This window comes from Copadichromis virginalis, linkage group LG23 (assembly GCF_057382275.1).
Source record: "Copadichromis virginalis isolate Kocher_CV1m ecotype Utaka linkage group LG23, C_Virginalis_male_GT1.1, whole genome shotgun sequence".
NCBI lineage: Eukaryota > Metazoa > Chordata > Actinopteri > Cichliformes > Cichlidae > Copadichromis > Copadichromis virginalis.
In genome coordinates, this window is record NC_140639.1 from 48660495 (window position 1) to 48677455 (window position 16961).

At 40.8% G+C, this 16961-nt stretch overlaps 2 protein-coding genes and 1 pseudogene across 3 annotated transcripts in view; all 3 read left to right on the plus strand.

Moving 5' to 3' along the window:
- Nucleotides 1-16961, plus strand: part of LOC146682005 (NLR family CARD domain-containing protein 3-like) — a 239129-nt pseudogene that overhangs the window by 199945 nt on the left and 22223 nt on the right. The window lies entirely within an intron of this gene.
- The window catches only part of LOC146682011 (ribonuclease inhibitor-like), a gene marked incomplete at its 5' end in the record, with an annotated part of 76043 nt that overhangs the window by 31751 nt on the left and 27331 nt on the right, over nucleotides 1-16961 (plus strand). The window lies entirely within an intron of this gene.
- On the plus strand, nucleotides 10783-14929 carry LOC146682012 (paraneoplastic antigen Ma3 homolog). The gene is made up of 3 exons (XM_085448466.1): nucleotides 10783-11172; nucleotides 11262-11372; nucleotides 12081-14929. The coding sequence occupies exon 3, from the start codon at nucleotides 12706-12708 to the stop codon at nucleotides 14335-14337; it is 1632 nt and encodes a 543-aa protein (XP_085304592.1). The 5' UTR covers nucleotides 10783-11172; nucleotides 11262-11372; nucleotides 12081-12705; the 3' UTR covers nucleotides 14338-14929.

Consider the following 16961-nt stretch of genomic DNA (forward strand, 5'->3'; position numbering starts at 1 on the left):
TTGTCCAGAGCACAACGGTCTGCACTGGATGAGTGTGGGAGCTTCTCCTTTGCCTGTGGAGGAGGCAGACTTTGACTTTGTGTTGCAGAGGAACATTTAAGTCATCTGACGTTTTGCTCTGTTACATATTATTATTGTTGTTGTTGGATTTTTCTTTAAAAATTCACACGATTTAATGTTTAGAAACAGACACAGTGAAGGGTAACTTACCACAGCTCGAGCCATTTTAGGCGTCTGTCAAGGCAAAGACGCAGGATTTGGTTTCTCTATGTAAGATTACAGGACAGTTGTCAGTTTCATTTTCAAGTCAGTTGGATAAATTCATATCAAACTTCTCAAACTGTATCATTAAAGCATTGTTTAGGTGGACAAATATGAAAGATATGAAGATAAAAACAGTAACAGCTGGCAATCAAGGGAAAACAACCTTACGAAAAAGGTCTTAATCATTATTGTTTAAAAGTAAATCTTTCAGTCCTTACTTCAGTGATTGTTTGAAGTCTCTGTGCTTGTTGTCAGTCGCAGATTTGTGTAAAATATTTGCAGTTTGTTAATAAAGTTTGCAGGAGCTCCAAAGTTTGTCTGTTCAATACCAAAGTAATGAGGAGACTGAGTGCAGGTTTGGAATCCTCAGTGACAGAAGAATGCAGCAATGTTTGAATTTGAATTTGTTATTGTTTTATTAACAACAACTACCAGGATCATACCATAGCAACACAGTGATGCCCAATCAAATGTCAGGTACAAGGGATAGCCCACATACACATCCAACAGCACAGTAAAGCAATGGGCACCAATGCCACCAGTCAGGCCTTAAAAATACTGAGTTATATAACAGCACACTGACAGTGTCTCATCCAAAAATATAAAATGTATAAATACAGTTAATATCATTTTTATTTAAATTTTATTTAATTCTCTTCATATAGTGCCAAACAGATGTCTCAAGTCGTCACTGTTACAACATAGATAAACATGAACATGAAATCCATTATTTAATTCTCTTCCATTCACTCCAGTTCAATTCAATAGCTATATAGATGGATAGACAGATACTGTATTATATACTATATTGATTCCAAATGGAGAATTAATGTGTTATATCACCAGGATAATGAATTCAAGTAGTACAATCTCCAATAAACAGACAACACAGTTCAAGTTCAAAGTGCAATATGTGCAGGATCCAGGCTTTATATTGTAAGATGCAAAATGTTTATATATACATAATATTGTTGAAAAACTAAAGAAAGTTAAAAATCAAAATAAGTTTATTGTCACTGTGGCTGATGTGATTGCAATATGAACCCGGAAGCAGACAAGGGAGAGATGGACCTGAATCTTAACAAAAAAACAAACCATTTATTAGGTTGAAAAACACGAACACAAAACAAGGCCCAGCAAACAGGGGCGGAAACTAAAACTAAAACCTATACTGGGAATAACTCGGTATGACTATGACAACTATGACAAGAAAAACATGAACATGAATCTGAGGAGGTGCATGCGAGAAACTCTGATGAAAAAACATGAACATGAACATGGACCTAAACAGAATCAGGAGATAACCTGAAACCCGGAATAACGTGAACGGAGGAAAACGCACCAACACTGCCCAGAGGAAGACAGCGGACTTAAATACACAGAAGAGAAAGGAGGGAAGTGGAAACACAGCTGACACAAATGAACCTGACACCACAGGGGAAGCAACATGAAACACACTGAACATGGAAACACAACCCTTTCATAATAAAAGACGAAACAAGGAGAGACGTGGACGTGTGATGGGCTGAGTTGCCAAATGGCTGGTAGGCTTTTAGCTAGGCTTTAGCTTCAGCCAAGTGGAAGCTAAATTGGCTAGTCATTCATATGTAAATTAGGTTGTTACCTGAGAATTCTGGAGGGGAGTGGGGGTGTGTGAATGATTGCTGATTTCTAACTGCCAACTACCTCTTTGTTTGTCTGGGGGGGAGCTGCTAAAAGCGGTGAACTTCCTTTTGTGTTCGTCTTGATGCATTCTCAATCATCCAGGAAAATAAATCTCCAAAAGTCACCAACTTGGAGTGGTTAGTTTCCTGAGCCACAAGGAAACTTGTGTTTCAGTTTGCCATCTTAGGGAGAAGGAGGATCATCACAGTTTTGGTGGTTGTATGAACTTAGAATGCATAAACTAATAATTTGTTTTAATTAAAAAACTTTCCCTCTGTCATTTCCTGAGTGTTTCAAAATAAAAGTCCTCTCTTTCATGTTTTGAATGTGAGGCTGTTTCTGTGATGCCTTCAAATCTGTTTCAGTCTGCAGATTTTTACATTTCAGACCCAAAGTGACTCAAACATTTACTTAAAAGAGATTTTTGTTCGTCTGGGTTTTCCTGCTCAGCAGCTCTAAACAGGCAAAAGCAGAAACACACAAACAGAAAGAAACAGGAAAATATGTGTTTCTGTGAACAATGCAGCAGCAAAATGAAAGACCAGGATTTATTTTTAATGACTGACCAGTGTTGGGTAAGTTACTTTAAATTAGTAACTTAGTTACATTACTAGTTACTTCTATCAAAAGTAACTCAGTTACTTCAAGTTACTCGTTACTTTCAAAGTAACTAGTTACTAGGGAAAGTAACTTTGGTTTTACTCAGAATTCTCTTGTTAATGTGTTGCTTCCATAACTTTGCCAGTCTTCTAGCTTGCTTACCTGCCACAAGTGCACTGTGCCACCTACCAATAGAAAGGAAAAGATAATGTGCATATTTCCACGAGAGAAATCCCACGCCTGGACCGCCGTTGACCGCCACCATGATTCTAGCCTACGTCACAGCATCATGTGCGCTTTTTACATCCAACACAAGAACTGCAGTCGTGGTGCTGTCGATTGTACTCAGAACTCGGAAATTCTGCCTTCTGAATAGGAAGATGGAGGTAACACCAGACTGCAGATGAGCTGCATACAGGGTTGGACTGGGACAAAAAAATCAGCCTGGGCATTGTGACTAGAGACCGGCTCACCATTATAGCAAAAATCCTAAAGCCTTTGAATGAAAACAAACGCTGCTGTGACAGTGATGCTCACTGTCTTGATGGTGTATATGCATCAATCTATCAATCGTTTGTTGTAAGATTCAGATAATTATTTTTTAAAAGCGAGACACTTTAAATGAGAATAAGAAAGAAAAGTATTTCCTTGTGCCCCCCTTTCCCTGTTAATGCCCTACCTGGCCCCCCTGGCAAAACTTTGCTAGACCCGCCCCTGCACAGTTACCAGCTGTCAGCTACCTAAAAAAGGATCCTGGTGTTATTTGTCTCTCAGAAACAGTTCATAACTTCCCTTCAACTCATCCATGTCACCTAAAAGGTAAACCTGTTTCTCCATCACAGCTCTGATGATTCAGTAAGGACATCTCCTGGTTTCATCTTCATGTTTCCCTCTCACCACATAACCAAACCGACATCATGACCAGCAGCTTTTTTGCAGCTGTGGCTCCAGCAAACATCAGCTGATACTAGAAATTAATATGAAATAAATTCTAACAACAGCTGATCAAGCTTAAACGTGCTGCTGTTGTTTAACGTGAACTCCGCTGGTTTCCTCTTTCTGATGCAAAGTGGGAGATAAACAAACAAGAGAGACGATCAGCTGATCATTGATCAGTTTTCATGATTGAAGTAGAAACGGGAGAGGGAGGGGGAGAGAATGAAAGAAGAAGAAGAGGCAGCTGTGCAGCAAAGACACAGAATAACTCCAGCTTTGTGCCTTTTTCATTGTAGCTGAATTACGGGACTAACTGTTCCTTTTCACCTCAATAAGAAATGCGTAATATTTTCTCTGAATACCAGATGAGACGGTTGGCAATTCTAATAACTTATGAACAAAATAAAGTTCAACATCATTAACTTCATAGCACCCACCCAGCTGTATAGAAACTCTGTCATGCTAGCTAGTATGCAGTACGGAAAAAGTCAGAATAACGAAAATAAACTCCACCTAAACTTGGTTCATATCTGACCCAGAGAGACTGCAGGTCATAACTTCTTACCTGAAGTTCAGTTCACACTTGGACCGGCGGCTGCCTCGGGTCTCTTTTCCTTCTGCGTCCCCCTTTCCCTCCTCCACCTGCTGGCTTCCACCACTTGCTAATGTTACTGAATCTGTGGAAGCTCCGCGATAGCCACCACACGAAGTAACGAGTAACGAGCCTATCTAAATCCCAGTAACGACTAACGCGTTCCTGATTTTAGCATAATAACTAGTTACCGTGCTCGTTACCACAATAATAACGTAGTTACTGTAACACGTTACTTAATAACGCGTTAGTCCCAACACTGTGATTGACAAAAACATTAAATGATCATGTTTATTTTCACATCAATGTTCCATCGGTCCTTCTTTTAGAATAAGTTTAGAAATGAAAAATACTAATAACACACCAGGAACAAGCCAACAGCACGAGTCCTGAAAGGCTTAAAGAGAAAATAAACGCACAAAGAATGAAACAAAAAGGCACAAAACCTCAAAACAAGAGTGAATTAAATCTGACCGACACACAAAGATGCTAAAAGCCCCAAACATGAACCTGTGAGGTCATTAATACCTGTGTGTGTGCATGTTTACATGTCTTTGTGGGGACCAAAATGCCCGTCCCCACAAGTTTGAAGACATTTGTGAGACTCAGAATGTGGTTTTAGTGTCAGGGACAGTCAGGTCAGGGTTAGGCATTCAGTCTTAATGGTTAGAGTAAAAGGCTGAGGAGAGCATGATGTCAAATAGATGTCCCCACAAGGATATGAAAACACAACCGTGTGTGTGTGTTACTGTGAATTTGTGAAACAAGTGAAGATTTCAGAATCAGTGAGAAATGTTTCACTTCCTGTTGGTGAAGAAGAGCAGACTCCTCTTCAGCCACAGAAATGAAGAAGCTTTTATTTTGTCAGCCTGACAAACACGAGCTCAGCCACGAGCAGAGGCGACCCTGCAGAGGTGAAGGTCACAATCAGAATCAGCGCCAGAGAACCGCACAAGGACGGCCTCATTGGTCACGGCTGAGTTCATTATGTGATGGTAACAAGCTGATTATTACAGAACAGGAAACACACGTCTGCTCATCAAACACCAGCTGCTGCTGCTTTTATCAGTCTGACAACAAAACCTCACAAGAAAGAAGTTTTTGTGAGTTTGCAGCGTTCCTCTAAACTGAAAACTAAAACAGACTGAAAATGGGAACATGCACCCACACTCGAGAGTCGGGCAACTTAAATGTGTTTGTCTTCATCTGTAGTTACGTTTCATTGGCTGGAAATGTGCTAACTGGAATCATTCATGAGTCCAGATGAACAAAAACAAGTGTTTACTGCTCCACGCTGCACGAATCTGAATCAAAATCACTCAGACGCGCCCACGTAGGCATTCCACTAAAACCATGTGACCACCTTCACCTTTAAACCTGTCGTGAATATAATTTTAGACTCTTCACTTTATTTTGAAAGAACAGATTTGCAGGAAGTGCGGCTGCTGCAGAAACTCTTCACTTTTCACTGGCTTTAATCTTGAAGGTTTCTCCAGATGTGGAACTTTCATGCTAAACATTCAACATCTGACGACCGTCTCCGTGTAAAACACTGACAAACTCAAACTTTATACGGTAACTGACAGATTTATTCCTCCATTTTCAGGCATTTCACAATGAACTTGGATTAGTTTGATGATTTTATTCACGTTGGTGAATAAAACCAGCCAAGAGGCTGATTCCTGCAGAGGAGGAGGCAGAGTGGAGGAATCTGCAGGTTCTGTCTCTAACACACAACCAGAGCTTCAATCATAACGAGCACATAATAAAACCATGATCCCCCTGATCGACTCTTTTAGCCTGTTTCCTCTGGATCGAACAGGATCTAACAAACCCCAGCTTCTGCTGGGACACTGGTCATCATGGGAGGAAAAAGATGGCTGCCATGTTGCCGTTTCCTGTCTTACACCAGCGTTATACTTCCTGTATCTGTGGGTCTGAGTTTTTAATCAGAGGATGAACTTAAAGCTTTCAGTCTGCTCTACAACCCAGCACCTATCCACACGTCTGCTAAGTGGACTGGAAATCAGTAAAACTTCTACCAGACTTTAGTAAATATTGCATTAAGATGAGCAGACAGATTTTAATCTCAGCATCGTGCACACAGATTTTTCAGGACACTGGAAGAGTTCCTGCCGTGGATTTAGATGTTAGTGTTGTGTGGATGATCCCATTCTGTGATCTTTGTGTTACTAACACTGATGCTTTTACACTTTAGGACCCTCGAGACCTCTGCTGCTCAGCCGTCCTGATCGCTGCCTCCACTTTAACCAGAGGCTGTAACCTCTGATCATTTCACCTGCACCGACAGTAAAACTCTTCTCCAGAACCAAACGTGCCATAAACCTGTCACAGCTTCATCATCAGCTCAGTCTCAGCAACATGCAGACGACCAAGCAGCAGAAACTCTGCAGGGAACGTCTGAAGCCTGTTCTTCAGTTTTCCCAGCTCACTGTTTATTGAACATGAGACAGAAAAATAACTTCACCTTTAATGTGAAACTTTTATCGCCTGTGACATGTTTGCAGGAAGTTTTCATGCTGTGATTTAGTGTCACAGCCATAAATATCACACAAGGTAAAAACTACAAGTCCCAGCATCCTCTGTGTTTAGGGAGGAGCAGTGAAAGTGAAAGTGTTGATCCTCCATTCAGAGTAGTGATGGGATTTCCGGCTCTTTTTAGAGAACCGGCTCTTTCGGCTCCAAACCGGCTCTTCAGGTTGTTTTGTTGCTTTAATTAATTTATTATTAACAATAATATAAAATTATGCACAAAAAGGAATTACTGACGTAAAAAAAAAGTGGTTATGGTAGATATATGCGGTGGCCCCTAGAGACAAAACACGTACAAACTCCAAAACACATTTCTAGCATGAACTGAACTTCCAAAGCAGAGCTACTAGATCACTTAAATTACACAATTGAAAGCATGTGTGTATTGTTTGTGTATTTATACACAGGCACTCATATATATTCAAATAATTTAAAAAAAATTTTCATTTACCTGTTACTACCACACACCAAATCCGGTCGTCGGTACTTGCTGGCTTGTGTAGCCACTAGGTAACAAAAGCTCAACACTGCGCCCAGCATCCTGGAGCACTTCTGTTGTCTTTTGTACGTGTTTTGAGTTTTTATGTGCTTCGGAGTTTGTACGTGTTTCGGAGTTTGTACGTGTTTTGGAGTTTGTACGTGTTTCGGAGTTTGTACGTGTTTTGGAGTTTGTACGTGCTTCAGAGTTTGTACGTGATTTGAAGTTTGTATGTGCTTTGTCTCTAGGGGCCACCGTAAATATACTTTTATTTATTCACTCCGCATAAAATGTAATAAATAAATCATATAATACAAAAATCAACTATTCACATTTCAACTTTTAACTGTTTAAATTTTCAGCTTTTTCCTTTTACAAATTTAAAGTGAAACAACACAACACACTGCAAACCACAACACAATTAAATATAAATTATAATATGAAAACTAAAAGAAGATGCATATTCTCTGTCATATGGACCTGCATGAATAAACTTTCTGAATCCTTTATCATCTCCAACTGAAAATAGTTGTGGATGATTACTATACCTTTCTAATGTGACGTTGTTGGCCCTGGCTCTTTCTCTCTCTCTGCCTCTGTTCCTGTGAAGCAGAAAAAAGTGCAAGAGAGCGAGAGAGAGGCTGAGAGAAAGAAAAAAAAAACATGTGACGGCTCGTGATAAGGAGGCGGCTGCGTTGTTCACGTCTAAGATCCGGCTCTAAGAGCCATTTCGTTCGCGAACGACCCATCACTAGTTCAGAGCAGCAGGAGGAGGAAGGTGGAGCTGAGGCAGGTGAGTGTTAACATGAATATGTTTCTTCTTATGACATAAAATAATTCCACACTGTTCGTGTCTGTGGGTGAAACGTGAGGCCGGTCGGCTCCTCTGAGCGCTGGTTTCCTGTAAGTAGAGAGGAAGTGAGTTTAGCTGAGAGAGCAGGAAGAGAGTGAGAGCTGTGCTGAGGCAGGTGAGTGTTAACACCGCTCTGACATTACTGTCTCTGTGGCGGGAACAACAGGCTCCGTCAGTGGAGGCAAAAATAATCAGACTTTGGTTTTTCAAAGGAAACTACTTTATGTTGGGAGAAGCCGCGCGCTCATTGGATAACGGCTTGTCAATCTCAAGTTATTAGCCAATGAGCGCGCAGGTTCACAGTAAGACCCGCCCTTATCACGAAGTCTTTTAAAAACTAAAATGGCGACAGAAACTTTTTTTTTTTTTAAATTAAACTTTATTTACAAACAACAGTATAACATACAAGGCACCATAATTAATCCGATTATGTTACATCCTCGGTTGAGCATCAGAGGCGGAGCCAGATATTTGAAACACCCGGGGCTTAGCCCAAAGAGTAGTATGCATGTGGGATTTTTTTTTTTTTTTTTGGGGGGGGGTGTAGAAATGACTGAAAGATTAATAGGCTCTGTTCAAAAAAGAATGACTTCATATAGGGAAAAATATATATCACATGTGCAGGACACCTTAAACGAGTTTTTTAATTAAGCAGCAAGGCAGAACAAGGTCAGGGCTGTATCAAGACACGAGGACTAAACCCCAATTCAACCAGACCCAGAACTGATCCAGAATTAAAACAGGACTACAACAGTTCAAAATCAGGACTACTTGGGACTTAACCAAGACAGAACCACAATCATAACTAGATGATAGCACTAAAAACCATCATAGACCTGCACTACACTTGTTTTTTAATTCTACCAAAGTCCACTGTTTAGATTGAGAAAAGTTTATATAATTATTTAGCCTTGTTGTACAAACAAGCCTGCAGAACTTAATAAATACAGAATTTGAAAAATAACAAACCTAAAAAGAAACACTAGGTACGAGATACATGAGGACCTATGATACGCTGATACTTTTGGTAAACGACCATGTGACTAACATGTGTGTCTCACCTGCTCTTGTTCATCTGTTCTGTCCTCGTTCTCCTCTCTCTCCCTCTTTGTGCTGACAATCATCAAATATACAGTTGAAACCAGATATTTACTCTTCAGATAAAAACACTTTTTTAATTGTAACATCAAATCAGACTAAATGTTTATTTTTTTAGATTGATAAATATAAAAACATATTTGTTAACTTTAAGAGTAAAGAGAGAAACTATCTGTATTTCTTAATAGCAAATGGCACCAAATTGTATTCAAATTGAGCCACACTTATGGAGCTCCACAGTTCTTTTCCTGGTGTTTTGGTTGACATCTCTTGATGTTCCCATGTCACAGAAACAGGCTCTGTGTTTTGCCTTATATGCATCCACAGCTGTGCCACCAGTTTACTCACATGGACTCTACGAACCTATCAGAAGCTTCTTCAGCTCAGAATGGAATCGTCTGGAGTTTTCTTATTAATTAACAATAAACTTAGTGTATATGTACTCCTTAATATGATGAAAGTGATAATAAATAGACAGCTCTGTCTCTCTTTATTCTGACATTTAACTAATTCAAAATATATTTCAATATTTATCTAAAACAAAAGTTTACTCTAAATTGATGTTGTACAGTAAAAATGTTTTATGTTTTCTCCCTAAAGTGTATGTAAATATCTGGTTACAAATGTGAATATCCTGCTGTGTACTGAAATCCCTCTTGTTTTGCATAGAAATATACTGAACAACATACAAAGCATAATATATAAAATAACATCTACCTGAGTTTTTTCTTTGAAAGAACCCTCTAATGTCCATTCTTATATTTCAGTACATAACTGAAACCGATTTAGTCGGGGAGGGTAAGAACTGAAAATATGAAATAAACACACGTAAGCTAAGACTCTCTAAAAAAATAGCATTTGTTCGGCTTTTCATTTCGCCATTTGTTGATTCACTTGAAGAGCAAGTAACGTAATATTGGTCAAGTGATCAGTTTGATATCAATCTTTCGTGATGCACCGTCATATTTACATTATTTGTACAGTACGAATGATTTTCTTTGGTACCTGGTCAAACTTCAGCTCTCCTTAGTATGGCTGGCTCCGTTTCTCCAACAGCGCACTCACTGCTGGCAGCAGCTGCCCCGCCCCCTCGCTCAGTCGCTTAGTGCCTGAGCTCGGATCATACCAATATCAGGGGGGATTCACGCACAGTCGTAAATTCCCACAGTGTGCACTATGTGCTTCGAATATTGTGTGTACTTTTTGTTTTATACAGTTGTCAGCCAGGCATCTAACTATGAAAAATTACACTCCAAAAGACCCCGGGCTTCTGACAAAACAACCCGGGCTTAAGCCCAGTAAGCCACCCCCACGCTCCGCCCCTGTTGAGCATTATAGCAAAACAAACAAACAAACAAAACGAACAAAAAACAACAACAACAACAACAACAATAAGCACAAAGCTAAAAGAGTTAGCACAAAAAGAAAGAACAGTCATTGAAGGATTTGAACCAAAGGCAAAAAATAACGTGCAAAAAAAGGGCAGTCGTGATTATAAAATAGGGAGTTTTTTTTTTAAACATAGGTTAAACTCTTTAAATAAAACAACAAGTTTATGGGCTTTCTTGTTATTCACAAGTTTCAGCGATTTAGCCCAGAGTCTAAAGTCATTCAGCCATCTGTTTATACATGGTTTAGCTTTAAAGTATCTGCATTTGTGAAGAAAAAATTTTCCCATCGTAAAGAAAACTCCCTTAAAATATGGACAATAACAAACCTGCTAAATTCCTTCTGTAACCCAGTGAGTTTACACGACTCAGTAATGCACTACAACATGTTATTGTTAATTGGGATTTATCATTACTCTGTTAATCACTGAGTTGATCAAAAATAAATCAATAATAAAAGATAAATACTATAAATGTAAGAATAAAACCCAAAGAGTATATTTAACACCCCTACTGGTTAGGAAGGAACAAGCCCCGCCTTCCCCTGCTCTGTACCGTCACGTGCTCAGACACAGAGAGAGACGGAGGTGCACGAGACCATCACTGATTTTCACCGCCAAGCTTTTCGCTGGAAAATAACTATTAACTTGATAAATTGAGCAAATATCCATACCGGAGATCTGCATGGACCTTGGAGAAACGGACCTGATTTATTGTGAACATTTCGGACCTTGAAACCATCGCGGTGAGTCAGAAGCTGTTAAGCTAACCTTGAAGCTAAAAAGCTAACAAGAAGTTAACAGGGAATATAATGGCCCGATTTCAATGTTGTAGATCTGCGCGGGAGCGGATGAAGTGGACAAGATCCTCTCTGAGAGTTGAACAAGATCCTCTCTGAGAGTTGAACAAGATCCTCTCTGAGAGTTGAACATTAGAAGTGTGCTGGTGAGTTAAACTGGGACTGGGCGAATCAGGCTAATTGAAAAGCTAACTAGCCTAATGCTCATAGCTGTAGCTGACCACGTTTTCACTGTGGGAGAACACACGGGGTTTCTCACTGAGTTCAGCCATTTTGAGCACTCAGCTTGTGTGCTGATGATGTTCTAGTATTACTTGTTGAATATTAAATGCACTAAAATTAGATGATGGAATAAGTTAATGTTGATCTTAAAGGTCATGAATCTACTTTATTTTGTTACATTTGATGCTCGAGCGGCACTGGATAGATGTCCGTGTGTATTCTTACTGTGCTGATACGTTACCACATACTGTAAAACTACAGCCTGTGGGTTTTTGTATATTCTTTTGGTAATTTTATTCTGTACATTGAGTGTAAATAATATATTGCTTCATTGCTATGCAGTGTAAAGCAATGCTCCTGTAATTCAGTTAAAGGGCAATACTGTAAAAAAATAATCTACCATAGTTTATGGTTTATTTCTGATTTCTGATAGAAATGTGCACCTTGACGATAGAATAAGCTGATTGTGATTTAAAGATTGCATTCATGATTAAGATGCACTGTATAGACTATAGTTAGAAATTAGAATTAATGTTTTGTGCTTGTTTTGTTATAGCACTTACATTATTTACATATGGCCATGTATATCATTAGAGTGTGAACTGAATTAGTAATAGTCCTGTTGTTTACAGGCTAGGTTTTTTTTATGGGATCGTGAGACCTGGATCTCTTCCTGACGAGGAAGATGGCGAGCCTTTCCCTTTGAACCGAACCGAACCACAGCCATTCTGAGTTGGCCCAGAAGGGCAGGTTGCTCTTCTCTCACGAACAATTGCAACAGTGCGGTAGGACGAAATCGCACCAATCACAAACTTTTGACCTGTTGGATTTGACTTGACTGAACACTGACTATTAAGCCGGCAAGACTGACATATCTGAGCTCAGATAGGATTCTGACTGTTATTATTATTGCTGTCACTGTATTTTATTTTATGTTTTCATTCCTGTTCATAAAATGCTGTTAAATTGTTGCTAAATAGTTTAATACAATTCATAGCAACTTTACCTGTGGCTCCAGTCATTCTTCTCCACGCAACTCCCTTTATCCCTCCTGCGAATCTAGCTATTGGCCCATTCTCTCCATCTTACTTTAATTTCCCCTACCCTATCCTGTACTTGGCTACAGAAAGTGGCGAGCCAGCCAGGAGGGTTTGCAGAGTTGTTAGTCCACCCAAAATTTAATAAAACGATTAAGAGTGCCTGGAGCTTCACAGTGACTTGTATTTTTTTCTACTGGTACTTTTACGTGTCCTAACCATGGAAGTTGTGAAAACAGAGAATGTTAAAGTTCAAAATGCTGTCTTGGTCAGTGGTTTAACTAACACAGACATTGATAAAGAAATAATTGAGTTCTTAGAAGCTTTCGGTCCTGTCAGTAGGCAGATTAAGCTACCAACTGGTGGTCAGATTATTGTGGAATTTCAACATGAGGCTACTGCTAAAGAACTAGAGAAAAGATATTTGCCTTATGACAGACCTTGCACTGTGAAACCTGAAGTTGTCTATCACGTTCGAGACCTAGCCAGTGCGTATAGCATTGAAACCAGCGCATCAGCTACTGTAACTTACCTGTCACAGCTTAAAGATGTGGCAGCACGAAGCAACCGATCGTTTAAAGACCTTTTGATGGATGAACTAGCTAAAATTGGGGAGTCATTGGGAGGGGATGTCCACACAGTTGAGCCTTCCACTGAACAAGAGCCAGTGCCCCACAGTGATGAGGCCCTACCTTCTTCTCCTTTAACACCCAATAGCAACCATGTAAGTGCCTTGAATACTCACCCACCGGCAGAGGCTGAGAAACAAACCCCTCAGATTCCCACCAACCTTTTAAGCACACCTGAAGTGCAGCGGGTTATTGTAGAGCACATTGTTAAAAGCAGTGAAGTCATTCCCCCACCAAACTCGCAATACAGACTGAAACCTTTTTCAGGGAGAGTTCCACATCCTCCTTTCGAAACTGACTATGACACTTGGCGCAGCAGCGTAGAGTTTTGCTTGACTGATCCTTCGCTCACTGAAACTCAAGTTGTGCGAAAGATTGTTGAAAGTCTTTCACCCCCTGCAGCGGACCTGGTGAAAGCTTTTGGTCCAAAAGCAAACCCCAAAACTTACCTTGAACATCTTGATTCTGCCTATGCAACTGTAGAGGACGGCGACGAACTCTTTGCTCGCTTCTTAAACACCAATCAGAATGGAGGTGAAAAACCCTCACATTACCTGCAAAGATTGCACACAGTGCTAAACCTAGTCATAAAAAGAGACGGAATTGCTTCTAGTGACATCAATAAACAGCTCCTGAGACAGTTTTGTAGAGGGTGTTGGGACAGCTCATTGATTGCAAACCTTCAACTTGAACAAAAGAAAGACGACCCACCTCATTTTGCAGAGCTACTCCTCCACCTACGCACCGAGGAGGACAAACAGGCAAGTAAAGCAACCCGCATGAAACAACATTTGGGGATCCAAAAGACTCGTGTTTATTCTAACGTGCAAACCACACGCTCTCAAGGTAGGAACGATTATGAGCATGAAATGGACAGCAATTCGTCTGACCTCCAGAAGCAAATTGCTGACCTCAGGTCTCAAATCGCACAGCTCAGAGCTGATAAAACAGAGAAAAGATCGCAGAAACTTCAAAAGGAAGCAAAAAGGAACCCAAGTACCAAAACTCAGAACAAGCCGGGACAGATACCACAAATTGCTGCAGTGTCAGCCAAACCCAAACCTGGATACTGTTTCAAGTGTGGAGAAGATGGTCATATCGCTTCCAGCTGTAGTAATGATCCCAACCCAGCATTAGTAGCAGCTAAAAGGAATGCCCTCAGACAGAAGCAGCGAGAATGGGAAATATCCAGACCAGTTGATGAGTCATTTAATTTAAACTAGAAGGAGCCCCTGTCGCGGGACAGATGGGTGCTAAATCTGAACCAAGTCCCACTGAGAAAAAGACAACAAAAGCCCAATGTGAAACAGCTAATGTTCACTCAGTGCCTAAACTTCCCAAAAGACTTGTGGGTAGAAAATGCACAGCCAGAGTTGTTATCAATGGCGTTGAATGTAGTTGCTTGCTCGACTCAGGCTCTCAAGTAACCACTATTGCCAAATCCTTCTATCAAGAACACTTACCTGATCATCCTATAAAACCCATCAGTGATCTCCTAGAGGTCGAAGGTGCGAATGGTCAGACAGTCCCTTACTTGGGATACATTGAGACGAGTATCATGTTCCCCAAAGATCTCGATCAGTCAGAGCTTGAACTATCTACTCTTGCCTTAGTTGTCCCTGACATTCGCTCAAACTCAGACACACCTCTACTAATTGGCACAAATACACTTGACCCCTTATATGAGCATCTTTGTGAGAACACCTTACCTGACTTTAAGGTACTCCCTTATGGATACCAACAAGTGCTAAAGACATTAGCATCCAGAAAAAGACAAAGTGACAGTGGCAAGATCGGCTTGGTAAAACTTCAAAGTAGAACCCAAGAAGTCCTTGCAAATCAAAAGCTACTAGTGGAAGGTTTTATGCATGCTAGCCACGCTAAGCCTGAACAGTGTGCACTTATTGAACAGCCCACTACCGGCTCCCTACCTGGTGGTGTGTTTGTAGATTGTTGCCTTATATCTCTGCCAAAGCACGGACCTTATAAAGTTCCTGTGTTGCTGAGAAACGAGACTAACCATGACATTACATTGCCCACTAACTGTGTAATTGCTGAGCTAGTTGCCCCTGACTGTGTCATGCCATGTCCTGAGCCTGAGAAAGGTGACCAAAAGGTGTCTGCAACGTGTAACTCTCAGCAGCAGACTTCAACCTCAAGACCCCCTCTCAGTTTCGACTTTGGTGAATCACCACTATCTGAAGAGTGGAAAGAGAAGATAGCTGAAAAGCTAAACACCTTCTCTGATGTTTTCTCACACAATGATCTTGATTTTGGGCATGCCACACATGTAAAACATCACATCAACTTAAAAGATGAAACCCCCTTCAAACAGAGATCTCGCCCGATTCATCCCCATGATTACGAGGCAGTTAAAAAGCACTTACAAGCCCTCTTAGATGCAGGCATAATCAGAGAATCTGAATCTCCATTCTCATCACCGATAGTGGTGGTCCGCAAAAAGAATGGTGATGTGCGGTTATGCATTGATTTTAGGAAGCTTAACTTGCAGACCATCCGCGATGCCTATGCCTTGCCAAACTTAGAGGAGTCATTTTCTGCTCTTGCAGGATCTCAGTGGTTCTCTGTGATGGACCTTAAGTCAGGGTACTATCAAATCGAGATGTGTGAAGAAGATAAGCCAAAGACAGCCTTCGTGTGCCCCTTCGGCTTCTACGAATTTAATCGTATGCCCCAGGGAATAACAAATGCCCCAAGCACTTTCCAAAGGCTTATGGAAAAGTGTATGAAAGACATCAATCTGAGAGAAGTGTTAGTCTTTTTGGATGATTTGATAGTCTTTTCCAGTTCCCTTGAAGATCATGAGACCCGACTCATTCATGTTCTTGAGCGACTCAGAGAGTACGGGCTGAAACTCTCGCCCGACAAATGTCGTTTCTTCCAAACATCAGTCCGTTATCTAGGCCACATTGTATCTAGAGACGGCGTAAAGACTGATCCCGAAAAAACTGAAGCACTCAAGACTTGGCCGAGACCCCAAACCTTAAAAGAACTCCAATCGTTTCTTGGTTTTACCGGTTATTACCGGAGATTTGTCAAAGATTACTCAAAAATTGTCAAGCCCCTCACCTCCCTCACAGCTGGCTATCCTCCGAGACGAAAGCATAGTAAAAACCCACCCAGTGATCCAAAGTATCTGAACCCCAAAGAGCCCTTTGGTGATCGTTGGGGACCAGAGTGCCAGAAATCGTTTCAAACTATTATTGAAAAACTCACCACCTCACCAGTCCTTGGGTATGCTGATGCAAAGCTACCTTACCTGGTACACACAGATGCCAGTACAACCGGACTTGGGGCAGCTCTTTATCAAGTGCAGAATGGAACCACACAGGTTATAGCCTATGCAAGTCGTGGTCTATCCCGTAGTGAAGCTAGATACCCCGCCCACAAGTTAGAATTTCTAGCTTTAAAGTGGGCCATAACTGACAAGTTTCATGACTATTTATATGGAAACACATTCACAGTCATCACCGACAACAACCCATTGACTTACCTTCTGACCACAGCAAAGCTTGATGCCACGAGTTATCGTTGGTTGGCTGCATTGTCCACCTATAACTTTGACATTAAGTACAGAGCTGGGAGACAAAATCTTGATGCAGATGGACTATCTAGGAAACCACATGACAAACCTGAAGACGATCCAGTTTTTACCCAGGAATGTCAGCGCATTGATAAGTTCAGATCCCATCTCTTGTCCTCAGTCAAAGATGTCGAGCTCCAACTTCAATCCGATACCGTGATGGCAGCCTGTCAAAGATATATGGCTATGGATCAGACTGAACCCTCTTGTGCTCTAGTCCAGTCACTTGCCATGTCTGCAGGT